Source organism: Vulpes vulpes, chromosome 16 (genome assembly GCF_048418805.1).
Source record: "Vulpes vulpes isolate BD-2025 chromosome 16, VulVul3, whole genome shotgun sequence".
In the NCBI taxonomy this organism is placed as follows: domain Eukaryota; kingdom Metazoa; phylum Chordata; class Mammalia; order Carnivora; family Canidae; genus Vulpes; species Vulpes vulpes.
In genome coordinates this window covers 7,580,101-7,593,335 of record NC_132795.1, presented here as the reverse complement: position 1 = coordinate 7,593,335, position 13,235 = coordinate 7,580,101, and the positions used below count along the sequence as shown (strand labels likewise).

Below are 13,235 nucleotides of genomic sequence, written 5' to 3'. Positions count from 1 at the left end.
ACAGCAAATCTAGGATCCGAGTTCCACTGGCCCATATGCCCTCTTTGGAGGTATCAAAGGGCAATATGTCATTTTCCAGGTGAGATGATTGAGCACAACAGAGTGAAGTCACTCATATAAATTGGGGGCAGACACAGATGAAGAGCACAGTGCCCAACTTTCTTAGCAAATTAATGGACTCTGTTAGGGGACAGGCAGGGCAGGGAAAGGTGTTCATTAATTTCTGTTCATCTGTATAGTAGGAAAGTTCATGCTGGGTGTAGAGAAATGAAAGACCAAGAAGATTTACCTCAAATAACGGCAACATCAATCTGGCATCTGTTCTGGGATTTCACAGTTCACCGAGCACTTCTGTCGTCTTGCTTTGATCCTCACCACAACAAGGAGATTTAGCAAGGCCGTGCTGTTGTCTACCTTAACTTCGCAGCCAAGAAAATGGAGCCATAGTCACCGTGCTTACCTGGCCATCAAAGAGGGAGAGTGAAATTTGCACACTTTCTAGTACTTGGTGTCCCTGAAGTGGGCTAAGACAGGCCAATGTGTGTGTCAGTTAAGAAAAAATGATTACATGTTTCTTTTTTTTTTTTTTAAATATTTTATTTATTAGAGAGAGAGAGAGAGAGAGAGAGAGAGGCAGACACAGAGGCAGAGGGAGAAGCAGGCCCCATGCAGGGAGCCCGATGCGGGACTCGACCCCAGGACTCCAGGATCATACCCTGGGCTGAAGGCGGTGCTAAACCGCTGAGCCACCCGGGCTGCCCTGATTACATGTTTCAAAAATGATTTTGTGTTTCAAAAGTCACATAGGTTCCATATGGGTATTATAAGAAAATCCAAATTAATTCGGGAAAATATAGATTAAAAAGGAGAGTGGGTCCCATCCTACCCCGATCCTGAGCAGTTTGGTGAGTTTTGGGGTTTCCTTTTCAAAACCTTTTTTCTATGAGTTTACATGCATTTTTATAGGTAAGCCAGCCTGGCTACCTGCCCTTTTTTTTTTTTTTTTAATGGCTCAACCTATACAAATCGCTGTGCTTTCTTTTTTCATAACGTTACATCTCGGCCAGTTTTCCAAATCCTTACACAGAGATCTGCCTCTTTGCCATTAGGTGAGCCATGTTTGAAAACTGAAGAGCAACATTTGTGTACACTGACGACACAGAAATTCTGTATTTACCACCGATACGTAGTAACTGAGTCAACTATGCGAGGAAAGGGGTACTGGTGCTCGGAAATGGGGAAAACCGACTGATAATGCCAGTTTAGTAATCACTAAGCTGAAGAAAGGGGACTTCGGAATCACAAAGAGCCTAACAAAGGAAAAAGTTAGCTAAGAGCTGTCTCAGTTTTCCCACCTATAAAATGGGGGTGCGAATAACACATGTTCCATAAGGTTACCGCGAGGATCAAATAAGATAACCCGCATCAGATGGTCAGCACAACAACCGATGAGGACGATGACGATGATGATGCTAATTCTTAGTCCGGGATGCTCAGGTAGGAGCTGGGAAAATGATTTGGGGCTTCAATTGATAGGTAATCAATACCTAGAACAGATGCTCCAGGAGATGATTTTTATTTAAGAGCTACCAAGTCAGCCTCGCTGTCTGGGACGCCCCCTTAAGACAGCCGGGACCGCGAGACTCCAGCTTGGGAAACCTCAACGTTCCAGGGTTTCTACAGGTGTTTGGCCAAACCTTTGGGGGACGAAGACTACAATTCCCAGGCTGCATCACTCCAAGCCCCGCCCCACCCACGTCGTCGCGTAGCGCCTAATTTTCGCCAGGCTCCCGGCCCGCACTACAGGTCCCGGAAGACCTTGCAGCACGGGTCCCGTCTCCCGGCGCATCACTCGCACTTTGTGAAACGTAACTGCGGCCGCGTTGCCCGCTGGGAAACGTAGTTCTGCGGGGAAGGGGGGGCTGGCCCCTCCCCCTCCGGGCCCAGGCGCGGCAGTAAAGCGGGCGAACTGCTGGGATACCCGCTCCTCACCGCCCACCCGGAAGGGGAGCCTGGCTGGGGACCCTGGAGACGCGCCTGGGGCCCGGGGGGCCGCGCCTCGACGGGTGAGAAGGCGGACGGGACCAAATGCCCGCGTGGGAGAGGGAGCGGGCCGAGGGGAAGGGTGAATCCAAGTGCAGATGACAGGGGTGGGAGTGGGGCTTGGCGCCGCCCTGCAGCCGGGCCCGCGGGAGGTGCGTGCGCAGGATCCGGGGGGGGGGGGGGGGGTCGCGGGAGGTGCGCGCGCAGGATCCGGAGGGGGGGGGCGGTGTGTGTGTGTGTGTGTCGCGAGAGGTGCGCGCGCAGGATCCGGAGCAGCCGGCGGGGGGGGGGCGGGGGGGGGGATCGCGGGAGGTGCGCGCGCAGGATCCGGAGCAGCCGGCGGGGCGGGGGGGGGGGGGGGTCGCGGGAGGTGCGCGCGCAGGATCCGGAGCAGCCGGCGGGGGGGGGCGGGGGGGGGTCGCAGGAGGTGCGCGCGCAGGATCCGGAGCAGCCGGCGGGGGGGGGGGGCGGGGGGGGTCGCGGGAGGTGCGCGCGCAGGATCCGGAGCAGCCGGGGTCGCGGCGGGGCGCGGGCACCTGCTGCCCTGGCCTCGCCGCCCCTGCCTGGTGGAGGCGGCGCACCCGGCCGTGGCCTGCAGGGTCTGGGGGTGCGGGGGCCCCGGGGCCTCCAGCAGCAAGGGCAGCTTCGAGCCCCCACTCCCGGAGCGCCCCCCGCGCCCTCACTGTGCACAGCGCACGGCAGGAGGTTGGATGGAGGCTTAGTCCGAACCGAGCCGGAGACACTGGGGTCCAGCTCCTCGGTTCTAGAATACTGTGAAAAGTTGTGCTGTGTTCATAGGAAAGTGTCCGGAGTAAATGAATCTGAAAAAAAATCAGGAAACAAAACAATGTATATAATGATCTTTTTTTTTTTTTTTTTTGCAATAAATACACATATCCCCTAAATATGTGGCACGTATCTATGGGTATGAGTAGAAAAATAAAAAAAGCACTCTAAACTACTCCAAACCCCCAACCGAGCTTCTTGATGGGGTGGGGAGATTACAAAATAATTGTACTTTTTTTTTCTTTTAAGATTTTATTTGAGAGAGCGCAGGAGAGGGGTGGGGGTTGGGGGAAACAGTCTCCCTAGAGAGCAGAGAGCCTGTTGTGGGGATTGATCCCAGGACCTGAGCCACAGGCTGATGCTCAACTTCTCAACCGACTGAGCCACCCAGGCGCCCCTACATCTTTTTGTAGCATCTGAATCTGTTCAGTGAGCACGCGTTACTTTTTTTGTTGTTGTTTTGTTTTGTTTTTTGCTTATTTTTCCAAAAAAGTCACAGTTGCTCCACGGTGGTGCACTTTGGAAGGCAGGCACCAAGGCTAACTGCTTTGTGCCTTGCACCTGGCCACCAACAGATGGGTTTGCCAGGAATAACAATAAGGAAGGAGTGTAAGGGGTGAATTTAGTGTGCAGTCTGTGTGAGGCTAATGGTTCTTTCCTTCTTCCAGCTTGGCAGGGGTCTGTTAGCGAGTGTCACACCATGGTATGTGGCTGTTTTGGTCTAATCTCTTGTCTCTTCTGGTTTGAAACGTCGTCCTACTCATTACCCGATTACCCGATAGATTAGGGTGCACTGCATAACTTCCTTGGGATCTGTTCAATTAGGTTGGCTGGGGGATGACAGGGAGAATAATACTGCAGCTAAAATACCTTTTTAGGTTTGGATCCAGTCTCCCCTCGTCTTTTGCTTTTGCGTGAGGGTCTTTGTTGTAGTATATGGTACCATCCCTGTGGGGGTGTGTGTGTTTAATTGTCAAAGAAACTTTAACATATCCCTTGATTGTGCAAATTGTGTATTCCCTGGAGGAAAGCTTGTTAAAATCAAGGTAGGAACATGAAAAAAATAAATATATTTAATGTTTGTTTCAATATTGTTTTTCCTTCCTCAGCTTTTGCCAAGTTTCTGATTAAAGATTGACGTCCCTGCATAAGCATTTCCCTGTTAAAATGTCCTTGCCTCTTACAGAGGAGCAGAGGAAAAAAATTGAAGAGAACCGGCAAAAGGCTCTGGCCCGTAGAGCTGAGAAATTATTAGCAGAACAGCATCAGAGCTCAGGCTCTGGCTCCTGCATTGCCACCAGCTCTTCCCAGTCCAGACAGGGCCTGCCCCCAAATCTCCCCGGGGATCCTTCTAAGCCAGTGAACCATGGTGTCATTTTCATGCAGCAGAATCTCAGTAGTTCATCTAGTGATGGCCAAAGACCTCATCATTGCCACAGTTTTCACCTGAGTGCTCCAGAGCAGACAGAGAGGACCTGGAAGAGGCAAGAAGATGTGACCGCAGCCTGCCTGAGCCACAGCTCATCAGGTCAAATGATTCTCACGGGCATCTCTCCTCCCTTGGCGCAAAGCCCTCCAGAGGTCCCCGATCAACAACTCTTGGGTTGTGCCTTAGGTCAAGGTCATCTTCAGGCTTCCCTCGAGGCCAGATCCACACCCTTTGCTAACCCAACTCCTGAGTCTTTGGCCAAAGCCAAGAGTTTCCAGAAGACACCAGCTTCTGCCTTTGGACAGTCACCCAGTGATCCCGGGTTGGAGGCCAAGGCGGTGAGGCCCTCCACGTCGGGGCAGAACATTGCTGGTGTCCACTGTGGCTCAGGGAGTGTGACACCCAGGACGGAAGGAAGACTCTCACAGAAATTGGGACCCGCGGCCACCCCCAAAGCAGTAAGCTCCCAGAGGGGAACGTGCATAAGGAGTGGGGATCGTTTCCAGGTGAAGATCGGGTACAATGAAGAGCTCATTGCGGTTTTTAAGAGCCTACCCAGCAGAAGTTATGGTAATGAGGCTTTGGTCTTGTTCTTCACATGGTCTATTCTATTTTTAGAGTCTCTTTTAATCTACCAGTTTCTCATAAATATGAGGAGAGTGCATTGGCACATTCTGTCCGTCCAGTTGTTGAAAATTTTGGTTTTAGCTCATGTTTCTTTTTGTAATAGACGTTCCTTCAAACAGCTGCCAAACTTCAGGGCTGCCACATAGCCATATGGAGAATGGATGAGTATTTACTGAGAGGCCAGTCCCCCTGCCGGGTGCTTTGTTTGTGTTGTAGCACTTAAGTGTAACAACAGTTTTTTGAGATCAGTAGATGTTACTTCCATTTTAAAGGCAGCAGAACTGACTCAGTAAGGTGAGGTAACATGCTCGAGTTGGTTCCTCTGGAAAGGCAGAGCCAGGATGTGCTAGTTCTGCAGCAGCTCAGAGAGTGTGCTCCTTGTTCTGCTTTGCCTGACTACAGTGGGTCCCAGAGAACTTGGATTCTAGTCCCACCTCTGTCCTCAGCCCTCTTAGACCAGGTCATAACATCCCAGGGCCCTCGAATTCCACTATATGGAGTAAAAGCACCGTCCTCATTTGTATTTGCTATTTGTCCTCCACTGAGATTTTGTACATTTGTAGGAGTTCTCAGCTGTTGTGAACTGAGCACACATTAATTCATTTTTTTAAAGAAAAAGATGTTATTTATTCATTAGAGAGAGAGAGAGAGCGCGTGCGTGCATGCACGCAAGAGCATAAGGTAGGAGCAGAGGGAGAAGCAGACTCCTCTCTGAGCGGGAGCCTGATGCGGGGCTCGATCCCAGGATTCCAGGATCATGATCTGGGCCAAAGGCAAGTGCTTAACCAGCTGAGCCACTCAAGGGCCCCTCATTCATTCATTAAACAAGGGTTTACTGAATGGCTCAGTACAACCCAGAACAACAGTCATCAGTCTCATTAGGGGCAAACCAAGTACTTTTGTCTAATTTCAGATCCTGCCACCAAGACGTGGAACTTCAGCATGACGGACTATGGTGCCCTGAGTAAGTAAACGTGTCATTGCCCTGCATGCAGGGAAATACTGGTGTTGAAAAGCTCCTAGAGCAGCAGATGTGGTCCAGCTTAGGATTCAGATGGCGTTTAGGGCACTACCCCAGTTCTCTCCCTTCTCACTAATGGCCACCATATTGAGGCAACTCCTTGGGTAAAGGTCTCCGTGTTTACAAAAGCTAGCACTTTTGTAACAGCCTCTGCTGGGTGGTGCTGAGCCCCTTGTCCAGGCACACTGTGGGGATACTGTGGGTTTGGCTCTGGACCACCACAGTAAAGCAGATATCACAGCAGAGTGACTCAGGTGAACTTTTTGGTTTCCCAGTGCTTGTAAAAGTTACATTTACACTCTGTTGTAGTCTGTTAGGTGTGCAGTAGCATTGTGTCTGAGAAGGCAATGTAGAAACCTTAATATAAAGGTACTTTATTGCTAAAGCATTATAACCATCACCCAAGCTTTCCACAAGTTGTAATCAGTTGTAATCACTGATCACAGGTCACCATAACAAATGCAATAATAATGAAACAGTTTGAAATATTGCAAGAATTAGCAAAGTGTGACACAGGCAGGACATGAGCACATGCTTTTGGGAAGACGGCACCGGTAGACTCACTCCATGCAGGGTTGCTGCAAACCTTCAACTTGTAAAAACAGCTCAATATCTGCCACACAGCAAAGAGCAGTAAAGCGAGGTGTACTTGTGTATGCTAACTCCCCTACTTCTCACAGCAACCATTTTATAGATGGGAAACAGGCCCAGAGAGGATGAGTTACTAAAATCGGGTCACACAGCTAATGAGTCGTACATCTGGGATTCAGATGCAGACAGCCTGACGGAGGAGTGCATGTTCCCCCTGGACTGCTGGCTCCAGCTGTGACAGGCAGCTGTGCTGCCCTGAAAGGGACAGCTCGGCGATAGCACACATCCTCACAGCACTCCACACGTTCAGTTAACTTGAGTGTGCAAGGAGAGGGCGTTGCTCTGGGCAGACTCCAGTGGACCCCATTAACCCAGTTTGGTCCGCTGTCCGCGCCCTCAAGGGCACCACTCTGTCTTCCGAGATCTTGTTGACTCTCTTGCCAAGGTTTTCATCACCTCTTGGTGCCCCGAGCCCTTACTTTGCCAGCACGTCAGCCCTGGCTGTTCTGGCCTCCCGTTTCCCTCTCTTCCCACAGCCAGGAAGGTGTTCCCTCTTTCCCCACCCAGTTTGAAAAGGGGAAAGGTGAAGATGCATGACAAGGTCATTTCTTTGCAGGTGTGGGCCCTGGAGTAGAATTTTCTGGAGTCACCAGCTTAGTTTCTGGGGGAGGAGTGATGGGACAGCCCCCTGCACAGTTTCCTATGTCCCTCCCTGGTGTCCATTTCTTTAAGTGCATGGCATTGGGTGGTGTCCCTGTCCTTGGTAGTTGCTGCTGAGCTTTGGTCCCTGGGTAGGGGTGGGGGCTGAGTGAGGGGGCTTATTTGTATTATTTTAATCCCTTTGTTAGGTGTTGGGAGGGGGAAAGCCGGTACTCTGAGCTGAGATGGCAGCTTTCAACACTTGGGTTTCTCATTTTTGCTCATTTTAATCCAGTGATTTCCATGTCCATGGTTTTGTTTGTATTACCATCTTTTTACTCTCGTACTCACAATGCATGGTGACTTGGATAACTTTTGCTTTTGCAGATTGATTTTGGTTTTCTGTGTGGCATGGTTGCTTTTTGTAATGCCCCACATCTTTTTTGAAAAACTGGTTATTGGGCACAAAATTCTCTATATAGCTTTTAGATGAACTTTATTATGAGTTATTTAGCTCCTCTGTGTCCTTACTAGTGTTTTGCACACTTGCGCAGCTTGCTACCTACTGAGATGTCCCTTGAACACTCATGCAATGACTGTGGATTTGTGCATTTATCATTGCTCTTATCTCCCTCTTGCAGTACAGTTGACACACGGTGTTACAATTGTTTCATGTGTACAGATTCAGTGGCACCGGGTTAGGCCTTGCTCAGCACAAATGTAGCTATCCTGTCTTTGTTCTTTAATTTTCAGATAGGTTTATGATGTGCCTTTATAGCAGGTTATCCTTTTTATCAGTGTAACGTGTAAAGACTGTGTTTGTCATTTTGCTTTAGGCATGCCTGTGGATTTTGCCTTTTTAACCCTTCCACGCATACATCGTAGAACATGTGCAAAGTATATCATCCTGCAAAGAGCACCAGCTCTTCCCCCATAATCTCCTTACTCAGTCAACCACTATTAACGTTTGGCTTTGCTCCTTCCAGCCTTTTTTCTGTGCGTTAAAATATATACGTTTTAACTGTGTGATATAATTTTTATCTTGATTTTTTTAATTAGTGTCCTAGCAGAAGCATTGTTATTTTATTTCTTTTAAAAGACTTGATTTATTTGAGAGAGTGAGAGCATGAGTGGGGGGAAGGGGCAGCAGGAAAGGGAGTAGCAGACTCCCCAATGAGCAAGGAGGTAGGGGGCTCCATCCCAAGACCTGGGATCATGACCTGAGCCAAAGGCAGATGTTCAACTAACGAGCAACCCAGGCTCGCCAGAAGCATTTTTATTTTCGTGCTGAACGTTAGCTGCTAATTCTGAGCAATGACAATACACGTATTCATAATTAGACCATTTTGACCCCTAAAAAAATGATTTCATACTGTCCAACTTAATACTGGTTTTTGTATTTTTGTCTTTTCTAAAACTTCTCCGTAAAAAACAAACAAACAAAAACAGAGGCTATATAACATTCCGTGGTATACATGTGTCATAAAGGGCTTAAATCATTTCCTTTTTGTCTAACTTGTTTTTTGTTCTTGGTTTTCCCAGTATTAAAGCAGCTTGTAAGGGATACCTTTCTCCATAAATCTTTGTATTTATTTTCAGTTGTTAGTTTGGGCAGATTCCTGGAAGTGGAATCATTATGATCACTGTTTAGGATTCGTGTTCTAGGTTAGTAAGTTGTTCCTCAGAAGGTTTTATTTCCAGCTAGCAGTGTGTAGATACCTGTTTTTTGTTTCAATTTTGCAAATTTGTTGAGTAAAATTTCTGCTTCTCGGATTTTACTTTATTTCTCTGATTACCTGTGAAATTGAATGTTTTGCCAGATGTTTGTTACTCATTTCTCCCCTCGTGAGTTCATGACATCTCTGTCTTCTTACGTTTTGTGGTCCTAGTATTTTTCTCAAGTGCTGGCTCTTCTATTTCTTGCAAAAATCTTTATTGAGTAGTTTTGCCTTTCAATTCTGTTTGGATTTTTTTTGACAGTTCAGTTTTTAAAATGAAATCTGCTTAATATATGAAACTTAATGTAACAGATAAAATAAGGCTCTAAACTGCATTGGTGGGCTGACAGGTCTGTGTCTCTTTGCCTGGCCCTCCAAGCAGTAGCAGAGCAGTGACCTGGCAGTCAGGTTGGGGGAGTGATTTCTGGGCCGTTGACATCAGTGGCTTCTCAATCACAGCAGCAGCAATTATCTGTAAAGTTCGCGAATCTTGGTGAGACCCCTCCTTCTGTTCATTTCTGAGTCACAGGTTTTGTAATTTGAACACCTAAGGAGCGGTAAATTCAGTAAATACTGGAATTCCCAATGCCCCAGTGAAAGCACACTTGCAAGCTTTCCTAATCTAACCATGCTTCTTCCCTCCCCGTGGGAAAGTCATCCACCTTGTCACATTCTTGTCCTTTTCTTCCGCAGTGAAAGCAGCCCAGAGGCTCCCCACGGTCACCCTGCAGCCTTTGGAAGGGGCCGGGCACAGCAGGGAGTCACCCTCCGCAGGTGGCACGGCCCAGACCTGCCTGCCTTCAGCTCCCTCCCTGGCCTTTGTCAAAGGGCAATGCGTGCTCATCTCCCGGGCCCGCTTTGAGGCAGACATCGGCTACTCTGAAGCTCTGGTTGCGCTATTTAAGCAGATGGATTCCAGAAGTTACGGCAAGTAATTGGCTCTTGCCTGGTTCTGCCTAGTGATCTGTGATCTCAGAGCAGGTTATTTTTCTCTCTGTTTGAATGTTGAGAAATGATGTTTGTCCTTAGGAGAGCTTGAAAAACAGGCAGATGCCATAAAAATAAATGCCCTTGGGTAGACCGAGTCGATGGTTGTCAGACAAGCCTGCATCCAAACTGCCTGGAGGGTTTATTAAAACAGATTGCCAAGCCCCACTCCCAGAATGATCACTGATGCCTGGTGCCCACCGAGAGGTCCTGACTTAATTAGTTCGAGGTGGGCCTGGGCATTGGTATTTTTAAGTCTAATAATCAGCCAGAATTGAAAACCACTGGCCAAAGCAGAGCAGTTCTCTATTTTTTTGAGGCTCTTCAAAACGTGTCCTGTCAGAATAAGGAGCAGAAGTTGTTTTAGAATTGTGAACTGCTGGGTTTCATTCTCAGCTTGGGCCACGTTGTTTTACAAAACCACGTGGCTTTTATGGATTGATGTTTTTCCATCCTTGAAATGGTTTTAGTCTTTTCCTTAGGTAAGTGGAAAGCAGAGCCTTAAAACCTCATGTTTTTCAGACATCACGTTCAGGGGGTGTCATGGAAGCAGCCTCTATAGAATTTGCTCCGTGAGCTTTCATCAGGGTTTGGGGCTCCTTCAAGAGGAGGGTGATGCCAGCTGTTATGTTTTTATCCCTTAGATGGATGGAGTTTCTTTTTTTTAAAGATTTTATTTATTTATTCATGAGAGACACAGAGAGAGAGAGGCAGAGACACAGGCAGGAGGAGAAGCAGGCTCCATGCAGGGAGCCCAATGTGGGACTCGATCCCAGAACCCCGGGGTCAGTCCCTGGGCTGAAGGTGGCGCTAAACCAACGGAGCCACCCAGGCTGCCCTAGAGTTTTGGCTCAACGACAGCCTGCTGAGTAGGATTTACGTGAGATGTACAGGGGCCTGGCCTGAGCTGATGAGACGAGCCGCTCACACGAGGCCCAGGGTTCTTTGCCTCTCCCGCTCCCTTGGATTTTCAGCTTCGGTTTAGAGTAGCTCTTAATAGGCCAGTACAGATGGCCTGTGTGCATTCTGCACCGTGTGACCTTTGAAATCACGCTCCTGACATGGTCTGCAGTTCTGGGAATGTGAACGGCTAAAATATTGACACCCAGCCCTGCCCACACTCAGACATCCAGAAGCCATGATTGGATTTTCTTGCCGTAGCTACAAGGTCCAGCTGTTGTCAGGAAGAGTCTCCGGTACTGTTCCCACGCCAGGAGTAGTCTGTCGGCCTTTGATTTGTCAGATTACACTGGGCTGCCTTGCCTTTTGCCCCGACACCCACTCACTGTGTGTATGCTGCTCATTCCCAGGCCACCTGGCTTTCTCGGTGATCAGAGAAGAGTTGACTTCTGGTGTCCAGAAGGCATTTATCTATTTGAAACTTCCATGACTTTCTCAGAAGGTAGATTGATAGGGAAACTCTCGAAGAACTTAGCCAGTGTCGAGTACTGAGATGCTCATCGTTGGTCAGTATTGGGCGTAGTGGATGCTACACTCTACTAATCAGCAGACAGCATCATACTACTAACAACAATAATAATCATTTATCATCCCTAGCTTTCTTTTGAGATCTCATTGTTTACCAGATACACGTTCATAAGCATTTTATTTATTTTTTAATTTATTGGGGGGAGAGGGGAGGAGTGAATCTTAACTGACTGAGCCGCCCAGGCGCCCCATTATAAACTTTTTGAGGCAGGGGCTGTCATGTCCTCAGTTTTCACGTGTGGGAATTGAGGCACAGAGAAGTTACAATGACTTGCCCAAGGTCACACAGCTAGGAAGGGGCAGAACCGGGATTTGAATGTAGGTGGTTCAACCACTCTGACCACGTGCAGCTCATTCCCACCTATAAAAGGGAACTAATAATAGGGCCCAGCTTTTAGGGTCGCGAGGAGCAGAGGGATGGCGCTCGTGAGTCTCTTGGCCCCACGCCTGGCTTAAAGTAAGGCATGAATAAATGTAAGCTGCTATTATTATCCCTATCTTGGAAATGGAGGGCATTTCTGACCTGTCACGTGTCTGTGGTCCCGGTAGGACCCTCTGTCACCCCCTTAGTAGCACGGTATCGTTGCCGGGTCTGCTTGTCTCCTCTCCCTGAATTCTCTGAAAGCGTCAAGGGCAGGCGCTCTCCATTTCGATTTCCCCAGCACCAGGCACAGGCCCAGCCAGGTCGTCCTAATTTACTGGGGATTTACGAAACCAGGGAACGAATGGATATGTGTAATGACATAGGAGGAGGGCAGTGTGTCACGCTTGCTTGTTTGTTTCTTGTCGTTGCAGATGTCAAGACGAGGAAATGGAACTTTCTCTTGGAAGAGCACAATAAACTAAGTGAGATGCCTACCTTGCTTGTTTTATATCATACTAGGGTTAAGCTTTTGTTATCTGCCTTAAATTTAATGTATTTTATTTTATTTTTTTTTAAAAGATTTTACTTATTTATTCATGAGAGAGAGAGTTACAGGCAGTGGGAGAAGCAGTCTCCATGCAGGGATCCTGACGTGGGACTCGATCCCGGGTCTCTAAGATCATGCTCTGGGCTGAAGGCAGGCGCTAAACCACTGAGCCACCTGGGCTGCCCAAATTTAATGTATTTTAAAGGAAGACACTCCCCACCCCAACTCCCCACCTGTGGTAATTCTACATGCCTATGTACTGGACAAGTGAAGGGGAAGATATTTCCAGACAGCCACATCCCTGTCTGCTGAGATGGTGGCTTTACAGTTGCCCAGGCAGACGCAGGGCCCCCTCTTCCATCAGACTGTGGCAGGACTAGTCAAATTCCTGAGGCCTGTGACAGAATTATTAGATGCGGACTCTGGAAATCAGAGGTGAGCTAGGTTGCTTAGCATAGAGGGGGGCCACTGTAGATTCTCTGAGAACAGGCTCTTGGTTTACGTTTAGATGATAAATGAAGGTCAGAGGGATTGAGTGGTTATGGGCTTCATAATAGGCCCGGGCGTGCAAGCATTTAATAAGCACTTTGGGGACTGACCAGGGGAAGGGCTGTGTGTCCAGGTAGAAGTATAGGAAGGACAAGCCAGTTTGGGCTCCCCATTCCTCTCTGTGCTCTGCATGGGTGGGGCAGTAAATTCTAGCATGCCTGAGAAAGGGACGTGGGCATAGCTCAGCCTGTCCCGGAACACCCATCTGTCACCCATCTTCCAAGCTGTCACACGCCTGCAGTGGGTCTGCAGCTGGCACCACTTACTTTCTTCCTGCTTGGTCCCCGGAGGACTCATCAGGCCTCCCGGCCAGTGCTGGTCCCAGTCAGGCCAGGAGAGACATGCCCCAGCCGAGGAGCTCCGAGTCGTTGCCCATCTTGCCCAGCAGGCCAGAGCTGTCAGTAAGAGGGAGGAGCTGGGTTTTTTCCTTCTGTCTCCTCATGTGA

The 13,235-nt window shown here is 48.6% G+C and overlaps 1 protein-coding gene across 9 annotated transcripts in view; it reads left to right on the top strand.

Moving 5' to 3' along the window:
- The first annotated feature begins 239 nt into the window (after positions 1 to 239).
- Positions 240 to 13,235, top strand: part of SMARCAL1 (SNF2 related chromatin remodeling annealing helicase 1) — a 62,542-nt gene continuing 49,546 nt past the window's right edge. For 3 of the 9 annotated variants that reach the window (XR_011997863.1, XR_011997864.1, XM_072741707.1), the window contains exons 1-5: positions 1,819 to 2,066; positions 3,939 to 4,828; positions 5,799 to 5,849; positions 9,548 to 9,781; positions 12,125 to 12,175. Coding sequence is in view for 7 of the 9 variants with exons in the window: in XM_072741707.1 (XP_072597808.1) it covers positions 3,997 to 4,828; positions 5,799 to 5,849; positions 9,548 to 9,781; positions 12,125 to 12,175 (1,168 nt within the window). In the remaining 2 variants the exon portion in view is untranslated. Of the gene's footprint in view, positions 2,067 to 2,245; positions 2,296 to 3,497; positions 3,533 to 3,938; positions 4,829 to 5,798; positions 5,850 to 9,547; positions 9,782 to 12,124; positions 12,176 to 13,235 lie in introns of those variants that run through there. The other 6 variants (XM_072741709.1, XM_072741710.1, XM_072741711.1 and 3 more) reach the window with 6 other exon arrangements.